The 18,081-nt window shown below is 41.1% G+C and overlaps 2 protein-coding genes across 3 annotated transcripts; one reads left to right on the top strand and one right to left on the bottom strand.

The window, feature by feature from the left end:
* Positions 1 to 621: 621 nt before the first annotated feature.
* On the top strand, positions 622 to 11,289 carry usp8 (ubiquitin specific peptidase 8). 2 transcript variants are annotated; one of them, XM_051379219.1, is made up of 19 exons: positions 622 to 737; positions 1,394 to 1,567; positions 1,795 to 1,939; positions 2,093 to 2,178; positions 2,301 to 2,442; positions 2,568 to 2,610; positions 2,737 to 2,908; positions 3,083 to 3,245; positions 3,361 to 3,502; positions 3,922 to 4,208; positions 4,303 to 4,770; positions 5,493 to 5,567; positions 5,723 to 6,021; positions 6,142 to 6,363; positions 6,453 to 6,663; positions 7,816 to 8,052; positions 8,348 to 8,490; positions 8,679 to 8,811; positions 9,676 to 11,289. In XM_051379219.1, exons 2-19 carry the CDS (start codon positions 1,464 to 1,466, stop codon positions 9,832 to 9,834), a joined length of 3,231 nt encoding a protein of 1,076 aa, XP_051235179.1. In that variant the 5' UTR covers positions 622 to 737; positions 1,394 to 1,463; the 3' UTR covers positions 9,835 to 11,289. The 2 variants fall into 2 exon arrangements, with proteins under 2 accessions (XP_051235179.1, XP_051235178.1); XM_051379218.1 differs by having other exon boundaries at positions 2,301 to 2,451.
* LOC127351562 (ubiquitin carboxyl-terminal hydrolase 2-like) lies at positions 11,057 to 16,440 on the bottom strand. The gene is made up of 7 exons (XM_051379220.1): positions 14,888 to 16,440; positions 14,018 to 14,230; positions 13,757 to 13,952; positions 13,437 to 13,658; positions 13,164 to 13,306; positions 12,078 to 12,213; positions 11,057 to 11,773 (listed from the first exon to the last, which is right to left on the bottom strand). Exons 1-7 carry the CDS (start codon positions 16,126 to 16,128, stop codon positions 11,585 to 11,587), a joined length of 2,340 nt encoding a protein of 779 aa, XP_051235180.1. The 5' UTR covers positions 16,129 to 16,440; the 3' UTR covers positions 11,057 to 11,584.
* Positions 16,441 to 18,081: the final 1,641 nt, after the last annotated feature.

Below are 18,081 nucleotides of genomic sequence, written 5' to 3'. Positions count from 1 at the left end.
GATAGCAAACAGGAAATGTGTAGCAGAGAGGGCATACACACTGAGCTATAAAGAAATTTAGGCTACTATTCATGTATAAAAAGAGATTTTTATTTATTTATATAGTCTATGGGCAAGACTAAGAGTGGTTAGTGATGCAGAGATTAAACTCGAGAAGGTGGCAGTAATGCAACATTAAAGATGCCAGCTAAGAACAGAAGGGAGGAGACCGTTTTAACCAGACTGAAGTTTGACCACACAGGGTTAAATAAAACATTGTTTTTTTGTTAGGTAAAAGTCAATCAGATGAATGTTTGAATTATAAAAAACAAAGAATGTGTAGATACTGTTGCATTGTAGAAAATACAGGGAAGACTAAATCAAAAGATAAGTCAGGCAGGAAGGAAATGGAAACTAAACAATAGGAGAGGGGGTAAAAGACACACAGAAAGCTGCTGTGGAATATTTTAAAGATTATATTATATATTATAGGATTTAGTTAGGTTTTTATTATTATTATTATTATTATATTTTGAATGTGATTCTTTTTTTTATTATGATATAAAGTAGTCTCATATAACCATAACTCACGCTACATACTCCGGTACAGTAGGGGGCGGTATTATAAGTCTATGGTTGCAACCCAGACGTAAACCCAAAAGGAGAAGAGGAGGAGGAGGAACAAGGAATCAGGAATCAGCTGTCAAAAAAAAAAAAAAAAAAAAGTAGCAGAAGTGTAAGCAACGGATCAAAAAGAGGTAATTTAATTTAATATATGTGTGTCGGCACTATTACTATAAAATACCTCTTTACTGCTCGATGTGATTGTTGCTATGGCTACATGTACTGAAGCTAACCTAACGCTCAACGTAACTGCGTGAGCTTGCTAACTAACGTTAGCTTGCTTGGCTAACTTGGAAGGTAACGAAAGCTAAAAGTTAACATTTGATTAGTTAAACATCGTTACATCAAACCAATGTTTTGTTTGCGCCACGTTAAATAAAAATGTCCGTTAGTTGGCCAAGAGGCATCCAGTCAAGGCACAATGTCGCGGCTAACATTAGCTTGTAAACTTGTTGTTGTCGTCGGTGTTGACATTATACTGCGACAGCTAACTACATCCACAAGCTGACTAATGGTCGCTAACAGTGAGAGCAACATTATCATCGACATGCCATGTTTTTAATCTTAGCGTATCCTAAATGTGGCCTTTTTTAAATGCTAACACGGCAGCTAACAGAAAGTGAAAACTCAATTTGTTTTGAATGTTGTCGCGGTGACGTTACTGGATAATATGAGAAGCCGGTTTTAACTTAAACTAAATGTTATTCCAGTCTTATTCAATAATAATGCGATTGTTGTTTTAGAGGCAGCGTGTGTTTACTGTATTTTGCTGTGACAAACATGTTTCCAGAGATGTCCAGAGCTGGTGTACAGGACTGACTGGTTGCCTCCCTGTGAGCTCTGACTGAACAGCCGCGAAGATGCCTGCTGTATCCACCGGGGTCAAAGAGCTGTATCTGTCCACCTCTCTGGGTGACCTCAATAAAAAGGCTGAAATTAAGGCAGACAAGACGAGCACCAGGAGGTAACATTAGGTTTCATGTTATTTGTGACAACCGTGGTTTTGGTTTAGTCATCTAAAAGCCCTGGAAAACACTCCCATAACACAGAGGATTTTTTTTTTTTTTTCTGTGCCTTTCTAGCATCACTTAGTGAGTGGACTGAGCTAACATGCCACAAAGCTCCCATGAACCGAGGACATTGTAATCACATGTGGTGATAAAAGTATTTTTTTTATATGCTGTCTTACAGCTATGTCCAGAGTGCCTGCAAAATCTTCAAGGCGGCAGAGGAGTGTCGTCTGGACAGAGATGAGGAGAAGTCTTATGTCCTGTACATGAAGTACTTGACAGTATATGACATCATCAAGAAAAGACCAGAATTCAAGCAGCAACCGGTATAGTTAATAATTGACATTTGTAACATCTGTGTGTTTTATAACTAACTTAGAGGGGTTAGTATCTGTTATGTAAAGACTTGTTGACAAGTTAAATTTTTTAAAGAATTAAAGTTTGTGATTTCTGAATAACTTTTATTTCAATGTACAAAGGAGTATTACATGACCATGCTTGGGCCAAACAGCTTTAAGAAAGCCATCGAAGAAGCCGAGAAGCTCTCTGAAAGCCTTAAACTCAGGTTAGAGGCTTTGTTGTCTTAGATTGTACACACCTTATTAAGACTGCAAGAAAGGACATCAGAATGTGAGGATCTAATCACTTTTCTCTTTTTTACCTGACTTATCTTTCCATTTTAAACAGGTATGAGGAAGTTGAGGTTCGAAAAAAACTTGAGGAGAAGGAGAGACAAGAGGAGAAGAAAAGGAAGGAGGAAATAACAGAGAAAGATGGTGGTCGAGGCTCTCCAAAAGTATCTTCAGCAAACAAGAAGGACAGCAAAAAGGTAGAGATGGTAAATAATGAATACAGTGTTGTGGTATTTGCATATTAAAACATATTGACACGATGCAGACACCAAACCTTTACTTTGGCCAGTCTGACATAATAATTTCTTTGTCTGTATGTCAGGTAAAAGGAGAACAGAATGATCTGAAGAATGCAACCTCAAAAGGTAAGCAGAATAACACAAAAGAGAAATTTGCTGCGATAATGTTAAACCCATTTTAAGTATTTTTGGGAGTGTGATAGATTTTTACAGTTATTGGTCTTGTGTTGACTTAATGACTTTATCTCATAGCTGTGGTGCCAGCTGGTGGGATCACAGCTGAGAAACTTTTCAACATGATGAAGGACCAGACGATTACAATAATTGTCATGGACGCCCGCAGCCACAGAGACTTTGAGGAGTCTCACATTCAGGTCCCAGCCCAGACCTGCATCTGTGTGCCTGAGGAGGCCATTACCCCAGGGTGAGAAAGGGGTTTGGAGACATACTGGTTTTGGGAGTGATAATACGAACAAATCTATTCTCTAATTTGCTTTAATTTGATTTTCTGTTCCCTTTTTTTTGTGTCATTATCTGTCAAACAATGAAAGAATCTCAACTCTCTGACCTCTTGAACTGTAATGTCATGACTTTTCAGAATCACTGTGACTCAGATTGAGGCAAAGCTGCCGGATGTGTCCAAAGAACATTGGAGACAACGTGGATTTGTGGATTATATAGTCCTGCTGGACTGGTTCAGTTCTGTCACTGACCTTACACTGGGCACCACCTTGCAGAGCCTCAAAGATGCCCTCTATAAGGTAACTGTGTGTGTGTGTGTGGTCTTTGTGCACTCACTTATGTGTAACTCTTAAAGTGTAAATAACAACAGCAGAAATTTCCTTTGAATCATAATAATGTGTTTGCACACTACAGTGGGACAGTATCACCATCCTGCGTAGTGAACCGCTGGTGCTGGATGGAGGCTACGAGAACTGGCTGCTGTTCTACCCCATGTACACAACCAACGCTAAAGTTCGGCCACCTAGACAGAATATCACTAACACCCTCCCTCTGTGTGAGTATCACCAGCACAGCATGCAAATTACCGCCCTGGTGCTTTGTCCCAGATTCAGAATGTCATACTTTAGACTCCAATTTTAGATTCTGCTTTTACCACAAAATCTATATCTGAACCTTACACATTGTTCTTGGATTGGCGCCCTCCCTGAACGCTCATCTACAACAACGGTCAACAAATACAATCACTTACCGGCTATTGTGGTTTCTTACTGTAGGGTACTGTTTTTGTCCAAGTGTGATAAATACATACAGTAGTTTCTAAGCATATTGTAGTGGTTAACCTGAAAGATTATTGCCAGTAACACTGTAAAGGCTTGTGTTAAGTACAGTGTAGCGGGACTCTTCAGTCTTATGTTTCTGAGAAATGATTCTCCCTTAGATTTATTTTAATTATTTTTCATTTGTTTTGCACAGTGAACTTTAGCTACCCATCCCTAGAGGAACCAAAGCCTCCGACCCCACCTCAACCAGAGCCAGAGGTTACAACTGAGCCTCAGGAAGTCTCAGCTCCTGTGCAGGTGAACGGGGTTGCACCCGCACAACCCCCCATGTCTAAAACTTCTATGGTTACTGACAGGTTGCCAGACACTGTCAATTACCCTGTCACAGGCTCCACAAATTCTTTGCTAGACCTTAATAAGAAGGGCCCTGCGGCAGGCATATCCAGCCAGTCACCTGCAACAGCCAAGGCCTTCCCACAGGTATTGTATCTACTCTGATAACTATGGAGAATACAAAACATGAAGGACTCCAAGTGTGTCTAAACATCACTCGTATTTTGTTTTGCTGTCCCAGTTTGACCGTACCAAGAAACCCTCTGTCCGGGTGTCGGACGAGCCTAAGCCCAGCCAGAATGGGTCAGCGAAGGACTCCACACAGAACGGCCCAGTTGTCCCTGACCGCTCAGTCAAACCACCCTACACCTCCAACACGTCTCTGTCGAAAGAAGAGCAAAGTGAGATACACTCTGAGGCGGTGGCATTGATGGAGAAGGCGAGGCAAGAGCAGGAGAAACGCACGCAGGACCGTCGTTTAGAGGAGGAGAGGCGGGAGAAGGAACAGAAGGAGTTGAAAGAAGAGGAGGACAAAGGACATCAGGACAAAAAGAGACTTGAGAGGCAGAAGGCAGAAGAAGAGGAAGACAAAGAGAACCGCGTGTGGGAGGAGAAAGAGAGGAAGGGAAAGGAGCAGAACTCTGATACACCCTCGAAGAGTATGTCTTTGGACTCGCCTGCTCCCAACCATATTGTTAGTGAAATTAAGGTGAGTTCTCTTTTCAGAGTGCGGATCAGATGATGACATTAGAGTCCTTTTTAAAGTCTAGTGTCTTCGATCTGTTGCTAAAAGGAAACTTGTGAAATCCTATCACACGGCCCATCAATCTGATCTGATGAAATGAAGGATTCAAAGCTGTTTGGCTCCTTTAAAGAGCAGAGCCCCAAAGATAAAAACATCTAATAATGTACTAAAATTTTTATACAGCTGCATATTTAATCCACATTTGACCCAGAGACTAATGGTTATCTGCAATTGTGGCTCCACACACTTCTATATAATATATAATTACCCAGAATTACATTGCAGAGGTATCAAATAAAGTTTCCTTTTCAGTTCTCTCTGCACCCTTCCTCTCACACTCACTCATATTGTGTTAACTAAGTTTCCATCTCACTGAATTTGACTGACACAAGTTGGGGTTGAAGACGTTCTCAAATTAGTTTTGATTCCAGCAATTATCTTTCCTAAAACATTTGGTATATAGAGATGGAATTTGATACCAATACCATTATTGATTCTGCATTTCGGTCCGATTCTTTGTCAATTACTTTATTGATTCCTGATAAATTCCGATGGATCAGACATTTTTTGAATTGGTTCTCAATTCCACCCCTCTTGGTATACAAGTCAGAGGATTCAGAAAAGCCCCTTGCCATGAAGCTCATTATTTTTTGTGTGAAGTCAGTGTTTGTATGTTTATTCCACAGAGGGAGCCCCTGACCCGAGCAAGGAGTGAGGAGATGGGTAGGAGTGTACCAGGTCTTCCAGACGGTTGGATGAAGGTACCGGATGTTTTAATCTAAAATATGCTTAGTAATTTGGAATTATTGAAGATAAAGGTTAAATGAAAAAATAACTGCTATTTCCTTTTGCAGATTGTTACTTTCTATCTAATGTGTTATATCTTTTCTTGTTTACCCCTCCCTTTTTTGACTAGTTCCTTGACATAGTAACAGGGACCTACCGATACTACCATTCCCCAACAAACCGTGTTCACCTGTACCCTCCTGAAGTCACCGTTCCCCAGACCCCACCCTCTACACCGCCAACAGTCAAGCAGAAACCACCCCAACCAGCTGAGCCGGACCCCAACCGTGAACGAGAGCGGGAGCAGTCCAAACTGAAACGCTCCTACTCCTCCCCTGATATCAGCCAGGATCTGAGAGAGGAGGCCCAGAAGAAGGCCACTGCCCCGACCACTGCTGCTGTCATACCCACCATCAACAGGGAGACCAAGTAAGGCACACACATGGGAACTGAATTTCTTTGGATTTTTTACACATTGTATTTCCTTTAGTCTTGTCTCTGAATAAAGAAGTCTGGTATTCTCTCATTGTGCCACTCTGCCCCTCACAGACCTGCCACTGCTAAAGTCTATTCTAAAGTGGAGATTGTGCGACCTTCGGCTGCCAAAATTCGCAACCTGAATCCTACGTTTGGAGGTCTAGGTGCATCACTGACTGGCCTTCGTAACATGGGCAACACGTGCTACATGAACTCCATCTTGCAGAGTCTGTGTAACACTCCTGCCCTGGCTGAGTACTTCAACAACAATTATTACATGGAGGACATCAACAGGTTGGAGCCCAGAAAAGTGGAATTCCCATAAAGATATCAGGGATGAGGAAATGTTTAACATCTCTGTCTCTGCTGTCTTCCGTTTCCAGGTACAACATCCTTGGTCATAAAGGGGAGGTGGCAGAGGAGTTCGGTGTCATCATGAAGGCCCTGTGGTCCGGTCTTTACAAGTGCATCAGCCCGCGGGACTTCAAGATCACCATAGGCAAGATCAATGATCAGTTTGCTGGCTATGACCAGCAAGACTCCCAGGAGCTGCTGCTGTTCCTCATGGATGGACTCCATGAGGACCTCAACAAGGTAATGTGGACACTTGTTTCATGCAACTTGCATAACTACAGGTGTGGCATAAATAAAGTCTTTACAAGGTTTCTATATCAGCTAGGGGTGCAAAAAAACAGAAAAGAGAAACTTTTACATCTAAATATGCTCATTATATAATATTCTTTTCAACCATGGCTTCTAAGGCTTGCCTGCTACTAGCCCTGTATGTTGTTGCACATTTGCCTGTTAACAATAAAAACTTAGTCTTTTATCATTTTCCTTCTTTCTGTTTTTTCACCGGGTTTCATTTTGATGGCAAATTAGAGAGTAAGTAAATAGCTGTGTGTCCTTGGTCCTCCTGCAGCAGTGTGAGTGTGGCGTGTCTGCATCTGTCTGGTCTGATGCTCTGTCAGAACCTCTGTGCATGTAGACCCAAGACATGCCTCATTGCCTGTATTGACTAATTTGATTGGTTTCATGTGCATTTGAATGGGGGAAAGGACTAGGAATTGTCATTTCATAGCTTGATATTTACATTACTATTTTTAAACTTGCTGAAACATCAAAACCTTTTTTATTTAAATTATTTTTCAAAGACATTCTTCCCTGTGAATGCCACTGTTAAGGTCTCAGAGAAGATGGTTATTAGGAGAACTTTTGGAGATACTGTCTCCATCTGGGGTTGAGTTGAAATAGTACATTCACCCCATTTTGCTTATCAAGCTATTCACTCTTTTAAATTTAAAGGCTGAGGTGCCAATTAGGTTGTAACAGCTGATGACATGCATTTCTCATGACACATTCTCCATCTCATCACGTCCCTTTTGTGTGATGTTCAGTTCTGTCTGCCATCAGGCTGTCTCTCCAGGCTAATTGATACATCGGTCAGTCTAATTGACCAGATATTAATTAGCAAGTGTTAACCTGCCTTTCATATCTTCCTGCCTATCCTAATAAGACTGAACTGGCTGAACCGCATGCTAATGAGACTGAAAGAGATTAGATAGGTGCTGAGTGCAAAGTTTATCTTGTATTAGAAATTAGAAAATCCGTCTCCATAATTCTGACCAGTATATTCCCCATCAATCATTGCACTTTAGTGGGATCATGACGGCAGGTTTTTGCTTACACCTAAAGCTGCAGTTGTTCCCGTGTACCATCATATTGTTTTTCTGTTTCTGGTATCAGGCGGACAACAGGAAGCGGTACAAGGAGGAGGAAAACGACCATCTGGATGATCAGATGGCTGCCGACCTGGCCTGGAGCAAACACAAACTGCTGAACGAGTCCATCATTGTAGCGCTGTTCCAGGGGCAGTTCAAGTCCACTGTGCAGTGTCTGACCTGCCATCGCAAGTCACGGACATTTGAGACCTTTATGTACCTGTCGCTGCCTCTGGCCTCCACCAGCAAGTGCTCCCTGCAGGTCGGTCAGACATTAAACATATGCATCAGACGTGTGTCAGGAATGTTCTTTGTTTATATATATATATATATATATATATAGTTTCTGATGAGCTACAGTGCATTTGTGAACATTTATACACTATTTTAACCTGTTCCAGACTTTATTTTTTGCTATCAAATGAGTTTCAGTTTCTTTCTCTTGACTTCATCATTACGGCTTATAAAGTCTCAACAAAAATAAAAATGAAGCTGTAACAGGTTTCTTTTAAATTTATTTGTAACTTTTTACTAAAATATTTCATGCTTCTTCGCAGGATTGTCTGAGACTGTTCTCTAAGGAAGAGAAGCTGACTGACAACAACAAGGTCTTCTGCAGACACTGCAAGGCCCACAGAGATTCTACAAAGAAACTAGAGATCTGGAAGGTCCCACCCATTCTCCTGGTGCACTTAAAACGGTCTGTATTTGAAATTTGCATTAAGAAATATGTAAACCAAGACCAAATGATTTGTCATTCTTCGTAAAAACCTTTTTTAAATAACTTTTTGCAGTGCTCACTTTCACTATTCTAGAAATAAGATTTATAATATTTCAAGGGTTTTGGAAATTTGAATCTGGACTGATCTTTTTGGCTTTATTCTGCAGATTCTCCTATGAGGGTAGATGGAAGCAGAAGCTGCAGACGTTTGTAGACTTCTCTTTAGACAATCTGGACCTGGCCCAGTATGTCATTGGACCCAAACAGAACCTGAAGAAGTACAGCCTTTATGGAGTTTCTGTAAGTAGAAGTGAAATTTGAAAATCTAATTATTTTTATTCATAATAACCATTCTGTATTTGAATGTTAAAAATGTATTTACACAGTTCAAACAAATGAATGCAAATTTGTTACAGGATAAGTCAAGAGACTGTAGGCTTACAAAATGTAAAAACAATAATGGTTCATTACAGCAATGAGAAAAGTAAACAGTTAGCCTTCACAGTTGAAACAGTTCAGGTTACGTCCTGCTGAATGGGGCAACTATGCCACCTGCTGTTACAAAGGATTATTTGTCATTGATGTCGATCTGCTGTTACCACAAGCCTGACCAGCTCCTGGTGATTGACGCAGTGCTTCCTTTCCTGTCTGTGCTAGGGACAGTGTCATATGACGTGCCGTGGTGCTGTCCACCGGTGTGTTTTAGCCTTAACAGATGCAGACAATATACATTACTAAGCAATGTAGTGTTATTATTATTATTATTATTATTGTTGCTATACTATATACTATACTTTTGTCTAGTCTATCTTTCATAAAACTGTCGGTCCTTTTGTTGTGGGGGGGTCCATAAATAGTTAAAATAAATAAGGCTATAACACATTAGTTCTACTGTAGCATACTTGATGAAAATAAAGACTGAATAACCTGTGTTCATACTGCCCATGCCCAGGCAGTTAGTCTTCTCAACAGAGGTTTTCTTCTCAAGAAATTAATTTGGACCAAAACACATTTTTACAAGCAAGCTTACATGAGAACTAGTTTGAGGGTGTTTGTTAAGTAGACATTCAAAACTGCAGCTCCAGGTATTTTATAAACAAGTATTCAATATAATGATTATCTAGCTGTTCAAACAAACTTAACATTCTTCTTTTCCTCTACCAGAACCACTATGGGGGTCTGGATGGCGGCCATTACACAGCCTACTGTAAGAATGCCCTCAAACAGCGCTGGTACAAGTTTGATGATCACGAGGTGTCTGACATCTCCACCTCTTCCGTCAAGTCCTCCGCTGCCTACATCCTGTTTTACTCCACCCTGTGATGGAGCTGTAGGACACAAAGAGGGAACACTCCATCAGGGCAGCGACGCAAAAGCCTAGAGGTTGTTTTTTTCTTTTTAAAATCACAGCTCTGAGGACCTGGCGCACGTAGTTGCGGGGTAACTAGTCGTGCATGCGCACGCGAGGACGCTCTAAAGCAAGAGGCTATGAGATCCCGTCTGTCGCAGAACGGAGAAAAGTGCAGGCACACTGTGCAATGCTTCAGCTACTAGAGGACCCTATACCTATTAAAACATGCTGTCTGTTCGTATTACTGATAATCTAGAGACTAAACAGATGCTCCTTTTACTCTGATTTCTATACCTTTATGGTTGTGTTGTAGGGTTGACAGCTGATTCAGATGCTCTTCACTGTCATTTCTGTTGCACTCAGTGTGGATGGCCGTATTGCAGAACTGATCTTCAGCTTTCTTGTACTGGGTATACACCAGGGTTAACAGTTAGATGCCATGTACATACTTACCAATGCTGATGTTGCACATACAAAAATGTAAATACTCGAGGGCAAGGTATCTGTTAAGTGACCAAATCATTATTTCTTTATCTTCTTGACAGTAGCAACCATCGTCGTATCACCATATTCATAAAGACAAACCATGTGTTTTAGGGGTTTAACTCTATAGTCTTCTGATGTTACATGATCTTAAAGGGGATGGAACCGACTGTGAGTGTTGAATTTTGCATTCTTCTTAACGAGAATAGGAAACTGAAATTGTTGCTTGTCCATATTAACCACATTCTTGCACTTACACAATATGCAATCAATTTAAGTTGTTTATGTAGAACACATTGTTTAACAGCAGACATTAGTACGCGACTCAGAATGCTCTAAAGTGATACTGATGCTGAGATCTTGTCTGTCTTGTTCGGTTCAGCCAGTGACAGAACTTATCTGCACCTATAATGTTTGTTGTAGAATGTATTCTATGTTAAACATACTTAACTCTTTACATTATTATATTCAAACACAAAAAACTATTTTTAAAGGACAAATTATTGGCATAACTTTCTTGGCTTATACCAGTGATGTTTCTAAGAGGCTGGAATTTTGATTTATCCGATTCATTTTATTTCTGTATTCTGTGACCCGGTACAATATGAAGAGAAGAGAAATTCACTTTAACAAGTGCGCTAGTGTCAACTTTTGCTGCCTGACTCATTAACTGACAGACTGACAAGAGCAAGCACAACGTATTCTGATGTGTTGTGTGTTTTTTTTTTTTTTTTTTTTTTGAATGGACCAGAGATCTGAGGTGGCAGGATTTGACTCTCTACTTCCTGAGTACAGTTTTATTGCCTGGCATGAGATCATAATCAGTTTTTTACTTGTACATTTTATTTCTTAATGCTCTAAAAAAAAAAAAGTTGTTTCAGATATAACGATTATATTAACCTCAAACAACTCATATGACTATTTATTAAAATTGCTTCAAATTAGTGTGTTCATTTGTGTCTGTGAATGTTTCAGGATATATCAGCTACGGTGGTGTCACAAAAATGTATGTACAGGCAAACGACTGAATGAAACCCTACCTGTATAAGACAATATGGTGTATAAACATTACATGGAAACAGTTGGCTATAATAATGGCACACAATGCTGGAATGTTTATTTGGAGTAGAGGTTTGGAGAAGCCAGCAGAAAAACAAGATGTTACACTCCACGATTTAGCATTGGACTTCCATAACGTTGTCAGACTGATTATGGATTGATGTGGCCTGCTTGGAGAGCTCAGAGTCCATGGATGTTTGGCTTTTGAAAGGGCTTGCAGCTGTAGAGCAGCATATAGGCATTTGGTGATTGCACAAGGCTGTCCTGTACCTCTCTGACGTCCGAGTCGTCAAAACAGTGCCAGATCCGGGTTAGGGCGTTCTGACACAGAGCTGTATAGTGACCCATGTTAAGATGACCTGTGTGGTTCTAGAGAAGGAAAGAGTTAACATACATTTTAGTACACAACAAAAGTACTGGCAGATGGAAAAGAGAGATTGTGGGAAACGTCAAAACTCCATTGCTTTGCAGACAACTCGTCATTTCATTCAAATATTTTTATACTAATATAATTTATTTATATATATTTTCTGTAGCGACCTTATAAGAAAATCAGATCTGCAAGCTGCAGCAATTTACTGCCATACTGTGACTGGAAATGCTGACAATGAGCAGCAAAAAATAATAAATTGGTGACAGATTAGATTTTTTTTTACTTTACTTTTTTACTCACCACAACAGCATAGAGGTGGTATGAAGAAAATGAAGTGTTCTGTACTGAGCTGGATAGAAATGGAGTGAGATCGAGCTTCGTGGAGAATATAACGTTAGTCCTCAGTTTCACCTGGTTCTTTCCTTTACAACCAAACCTGCAGCCAACAATACCCACAACATTAGCTCTCCAGTATATCCACAGTGTTTAGATGCAGCAGCACTTAATAATAGAATACATAACTCATGTTGGTGCATAAAGAATGCAAGGCTCTTATTGAATTATTGCATGAAGGTCTGTTGCTCAATATTGATAGACGTTCAAGGCACTGTTAGTCTGTTAGTCTGTTGTTTACTTAACATTTAATTCAGTTCAATTCAATTTCAATTCAATTTTATTTGTATAGCACCAATTCATATCAGAAGTTATCTCAGGACACTTTTCAAATAGAGCAGGTCTAGACCGAACTCCTTATAACATTTAATGGTCCATAACTTCATGAGTGTTTACCCACAGTTAAAACATCCATAGTTAAACTGTCATCAAATTAGCTTGGCTTTCTCTTCTGTGTCTGGCAGTGTTTCTCTGACCTATCCCATTAACAGGATGGTTTAATGGTTTCTGCCCACTAAACTGCCGCCTAAATGAGTGGTTTTAATGAATCAGTTATAAGTTTAGTTTATCATAGTAATGGTCATGTATGCATAATGATTGCATAAAAAAGAGCAAATGCAGACTATTTGAAGGCAAAATAGAAGTTTATCAGAAGAACAAACCAAAGTCTCTTATGATGAAGAAATAATTCATGAACTGTCTTGTTTTTGATGAGCCTGAAAAAGACTCTCCTGTTCATAGCTAATCTAATGACTTGTTAATTATCATAGACTCAACTGTAAGTCATACACTGAATAATGATTAGATGAGACAATACTTTAAACTGCGGTTTTTAACTCATGATTGAAAGCCCCGGACCAGCTTCTAAGGGGACCTTTAGGTAAGATGGTTGTATCAGTGGTGATTCAAGATTGAAGACTCCTCTATTAAACACATACCCTTACAATAACAATAACGTGTTACCTTAACAGATAATGTTGCGTTTCTACCCACCGTTTCAGGTGCAACATGAGGATCTCGGGAGGTTTGTCCAAACAGGTGAGGACTGTCGTTTCTCTCCTCAGCCCACACACTGAACACAGCATCTGCTCTCCCCCGGTCAGGACAGTCTGCTCAAAGAACAGTGACAGGCAATCCTGCACAATACAATGAGACACAATGTGAGAAAGCATAGAATAATAAGGGCAAGACCATCAATATCTAAAACACTACATGCACACAGTCTGGATGATGTTTTTAATAGTGCAAAGTTGTTAAAAAGGGTACCTGAATGGAGCACTTGATGTGTGTTGGAATTGGAAGTGACAACACAGTGAAGGTCTGTGTGCTGTGTGCCTGGTGATCGCAGTGCATGCAGAGGGTCATGTAGCTCAGTTGGCCCTCAAACAGATGCGAGACAATGGTAGACTCCCCAGCTGCAGTGGCACAGTTTCTATTCTGGTCTTGTCTCGGCTGTTGTTTCGAGGAGCGCATGTGACGCTTTGCAACCTTGTAAACATAAACACGCAGAGTTACTCTTTCTGTAGGTGAAGTGATTTCCTACAGAGGTACCTGGTGAATGCATAATGTGATAGATGTTGCTGAACCTTTTTGAGGTCATCATGGAGTGCATTGAGGAGAGAGAGCAGCAGTTCCTGTGCGTCTTGCTGGGAATAGTTGTTGAACTGGGGGAGGATGGAGCACAGCACGGACCTGGCCTCTACGGGGGCACAGCTGGAACTCCTTCCCATCCACATCTCCTCCAGCAGGCGCACAAACACCTCGGCCACCCGGCACCTGGACCTGCGTAAACAGAGGTTAAACCGCTGGGGAAACAAGACATAAAGAGAGGTGGTGGGTGGTCTTACCTGGCCAGCTCTTTACGAGTGTCCTGATTAAGGAGGTGCTCCACCAGGGGCACAGTGGAACACAGACACTGTAACACAGCATTTAAGTAGCAGGAGTTGCCCGAGTTGTCCAGACCGCACACTCCTGCTCTGTTCCACCTTTGCAGCCTCTTTGCAGATCTGCAGCCTGGTTTCTCATTTTCCATCACCAAAGCACAGCTGATAGTATTTTTCCTACAAGACCAGTGACAGAACAGAAATCAAAAACCTTACGTTTTCTATAGCTGTACAGATTAGTTAATAAACAGAAAATTAATCTAAAACAGTTTTGATCATTGATTGTTGAAGTAATTTATCAAGCAAAAAAAAAAAATGTTTTTCAAATGTGAGGACTTTTTCAGTTTTATATAATTGTAAATTGAATATATTTGGACTGGTCTTTGGGTAAAACCTTGAGATCTAGGAAGTGAATGGGTTTTTCCCAATCTTCTTAAAAGTTACTGACTAAACAAATAATCAATTAATTGAAAAAATAACTGCCATATTAATTATTAATGGAATAATGCTGTTACCTTTTACGTACTATATCTTCTTACCCTTCACTTACACTATGTACATAATATGTTAACTATACCATGTCAAAATATCACATAGCATATACTATACTTCTTGTAACTGAAGAGAGTACAATTCCACTTTTCATTGTTTGTTGTAGCTAAAGTTGCACTGAAATACACTGAATTCAAAATAACTATTTTTAAAGATCTAATGCTTTCCAAAATAGAAAGTCATCACTGTACCACTGCTTTGGCTTTCCTTTTTTGTGTCTGTTTTATCATGAAGCCTATTATTAGCTTGGATTGACACACTACAACAAACAGCAAGACTAACCTTTGCTTAGAAAAACTCATTTCTGCATAGGAAGTGCTGTTCAGCTGTGGCAGAACAGGCACAGTGATGCTGCTGTCCACAGCCAGCTGAGAGGCTAGAGTCCTGGTGAAGTCAGTCATGTGGACCTGCCTGCCTGAGCCCTGGTTCTGCAGAGTGTGGAGCACAAATGTGTTGATGCAGATAATGTGTAACGTCGCCCAGAGGCCCGGGAGAAACACATCTTCCACTGATCCTTTCAGGTCTGACGGAGGAAACAGAGCAGGTCCGGTCCAGCCTTGCAGGTGGGCTACTAGTTGAGACAGTGAGTCCTCAGATGTGTGTTGCTGATGTGGCATCCCCACTACAGGTGATGTTTGGTCTGTGACTGGAGTTTTAATAGTTGGAACAAATTTAATATCGACCCCAAAGCCGGAGAAGATGTTTGTGAGTCTGCCCTCCATCCAAGCAGAGCTGTCCAGCTGAATGAGGTGTTTGTGACTGCAGAAAGGTCTCAGCAGGTGTCCGACCACCTGCTCAACTACAGGTTTTCTACTCTGCTTCTGGAGTTGCTCCGGACAGTATAGATACATGTTACAGATGAACCCCGAGCTCATGTCGCAGAGGAGGGCAAGATGAAGACAGCAAGGACCCTGCTGGTAAGAAAGTCTGTATTTCTTCACAGCCAGGTTCTGACCAGGTGTGTATAAGGCCTGGTACCGCCTGGTTAAGTGGTTACAGAAAGCAGAGAGGGCTTCCAACTTGTCTCCATCCTCCAGTCTGGTCAGAGACAGGAGGTTGGTCTGGAAGCTATTTCTCTTCAGGATGCCCTGCCATCCATCCAGTTTTAGGGTCAGCTCAGAGCCAAAGCCGCTACTGTTCTCTCCTACAGACAGACCGCTCTGTAGGACTATAGAGAACCATGTTAATGCCTCGGCATACTCCCCGTCGGAGAGATCTGCACTTTGCTCTCTGCTCTGGATGTGTGACGGACGGTTAGCTCCTGCCTTCACACCAGCAGCTCTCCTGATCAGCTCCCGGACGGCTCCTCTGTCCAGAACTTCCAGCAGAAGCTCTCTGGCTGTATAGTAGACCTGGTAAGTGGGTCCAGTCTGAATCCTGGTGAGTGGCCTCACTTTTTTGGACCTGAAGATGTTTGGTAAACACAGGCTCTCCCTCTGTGAGTCTCCATGCAGCTCATCCACCAGATGGCACTCCTCTGACATCCAAGTGCACTCCCTCACTGACAAAGCATCAGCCTTCATCGTAGCCTCTCTGCTTGGTCTAAGAAAAAAGACAGGATTTTCCCAACAGAGACCTCTGATCCAAAAAACATTAAAAACCTGCCGTCTGCCTGAAATTCCTCCCTGTTGCCGGTTTAGTTTGAAAACAAAAGTGGAGGATAACCAGACACGCAGCGCACTCAAGGTGTTATTCCTATTCTATAGTGTGGCTGACAAACTGTGTGTACTGTACATGTATGTATGTGTGTGTGCCGATCTGTTCTCAGATGAAACACACACTCTGACACTCATGAGAATCTGCTGTTGAGGTAAATCACCAGGCGTCCACTGTAGCCAGACAACTGTGTCTTGGCAACCTATAAACACAACACTTTGATCACAGAGCAGCTCTCATGACATGTTTTTGTCCTCTTGTGTCTGATTTCAGGGTTTTGCTTGACACATAGACCAATTAGAAGCCATTGGTTTGCTTGTAACTATCAGTCATTATTTGAATCTGATTATTTGAGGTCCAAACAAGCTTTTAATCTTCTGTAAAAAAAATACAACTGTACAGCAGCAGAATATAGCAATGCTCACATTCTTTATCTCTCCTTTTTATTATTTTTATTTGACACATGTCCTGTCCACTCTGGAAGAACAGGTTCTTTTGTACTACACTCCTCTCACTGCTATTGCCACTGTTGTTCTCTGGTATCTCCAGCCATGTGGCATATGTCCTCCAGATTTCACCTCACCCCATGCAGGTGTCATGACAAGCCAGTAGGAGCCGCTAGTGCAGCAACAAGGACATGAACCCTTCAATGGCTTCCCACCCACGAGCACTGGAAAATGTGTTTGTTGGGTAACTGTACCAAGTTCTCTGGGATAGGGTTGCGTGATTTAGTCCCGGTGACACTTGTTCATGCAAATACATCCTTATCTAGCATGCAGACTGTACTGAGTTGCCCGTTCCTTTGCTGTGCTGGCATGTCTTGCTGTTGGAGTGGCTTACTACTCTTGAGCGTATCCCTAAAGGTGCCATCTGTGATCTGAATACCATACAAAATGTAGAAAACAACTAGACAGCTGAAGTCATGAATGTCTCTGATGGTGTTAAAAACTTGTTTACAACACTATTAAATAAAAGAGTTATACAGACATACATTTTCAGTTAAGATCAGTTGAAAGTCAAAAAACAATTCACTTATATGTGTCTCACAATATCAGTCTGAATATGAATAACTTTCTAGCAGTTCTGAGCTATTGACAGTGTATTCTGTATGTATCGCCATCAAGGTTGTCGCTCATTGATTGTTAGTTGTAAAACTGGTAACCCTTTTTTCTGTTTCTGGGTCTGGGAGACAGGAGTATATATTAAATAAAACATAACAAAATGTCCCAGGACATAGAAATGATAGCTTTCAAAGCTGGATTTATGGATACAAGTCATGGGAATCTATAATTCAACAGCTCACCTGCTGCTTTCCTCACCCCTGCAACTTCATAAATTGCACAAATCTGGTTGGTTTTAGGCAATGTCTCTGATGTCATATCATCTTTTTTTCTTTCTTCTTTCTTTCTTTCTTTCCTTCTTGGCAGCACATAGAGACCTTCTGTTCGGGAGTACGAATGCTCCTCTGCTGCTAATGCTTTTGATCTGTTGACAAGTCAGCAGCTCTACTGAAGCTGTCCAAGGTTAAGTGCATGGCTCATCAGCACGTCAACAGCGGCAATGCAGGAAAGCCAAATGCAATTCATCCACTTTCCCAGCCCAAGGACTGGAGATACACCTTTTGGGATTAACACAACAATCTCTTTAGCAATGTCATCAGTTCAAATTGTCAGGCTGCAGATTCTCCACAAGGGAGGGCTGTTTAGTCACTGTCAGTTCTACATGAGCCAACCTGTGTCCCCTAGAGGAGAGGAAAGTATCAGCAGCATCACTTTATACCTGCTGATTTAGAAGAGATGATGTGGATTCCTAAAGGTAAC

Source organism: Dicentrarchus labrax, unplaced genomic scaffold, assembly GCF_905237075.1.
Source record: "Dicentrarchus labrax unplaced genomic scaffold, dlabrax2021, whole genome shotgun sequence".
Lineage (NCBI taxonomy): Eukaryota > Metazoa > Chordata > Actinopteri > Moronidae > Dicentrarchus > Dicentrarchus labrax.
This window is presented reverse-complemented; position numbering and strand designations above follow the sequence as displayed.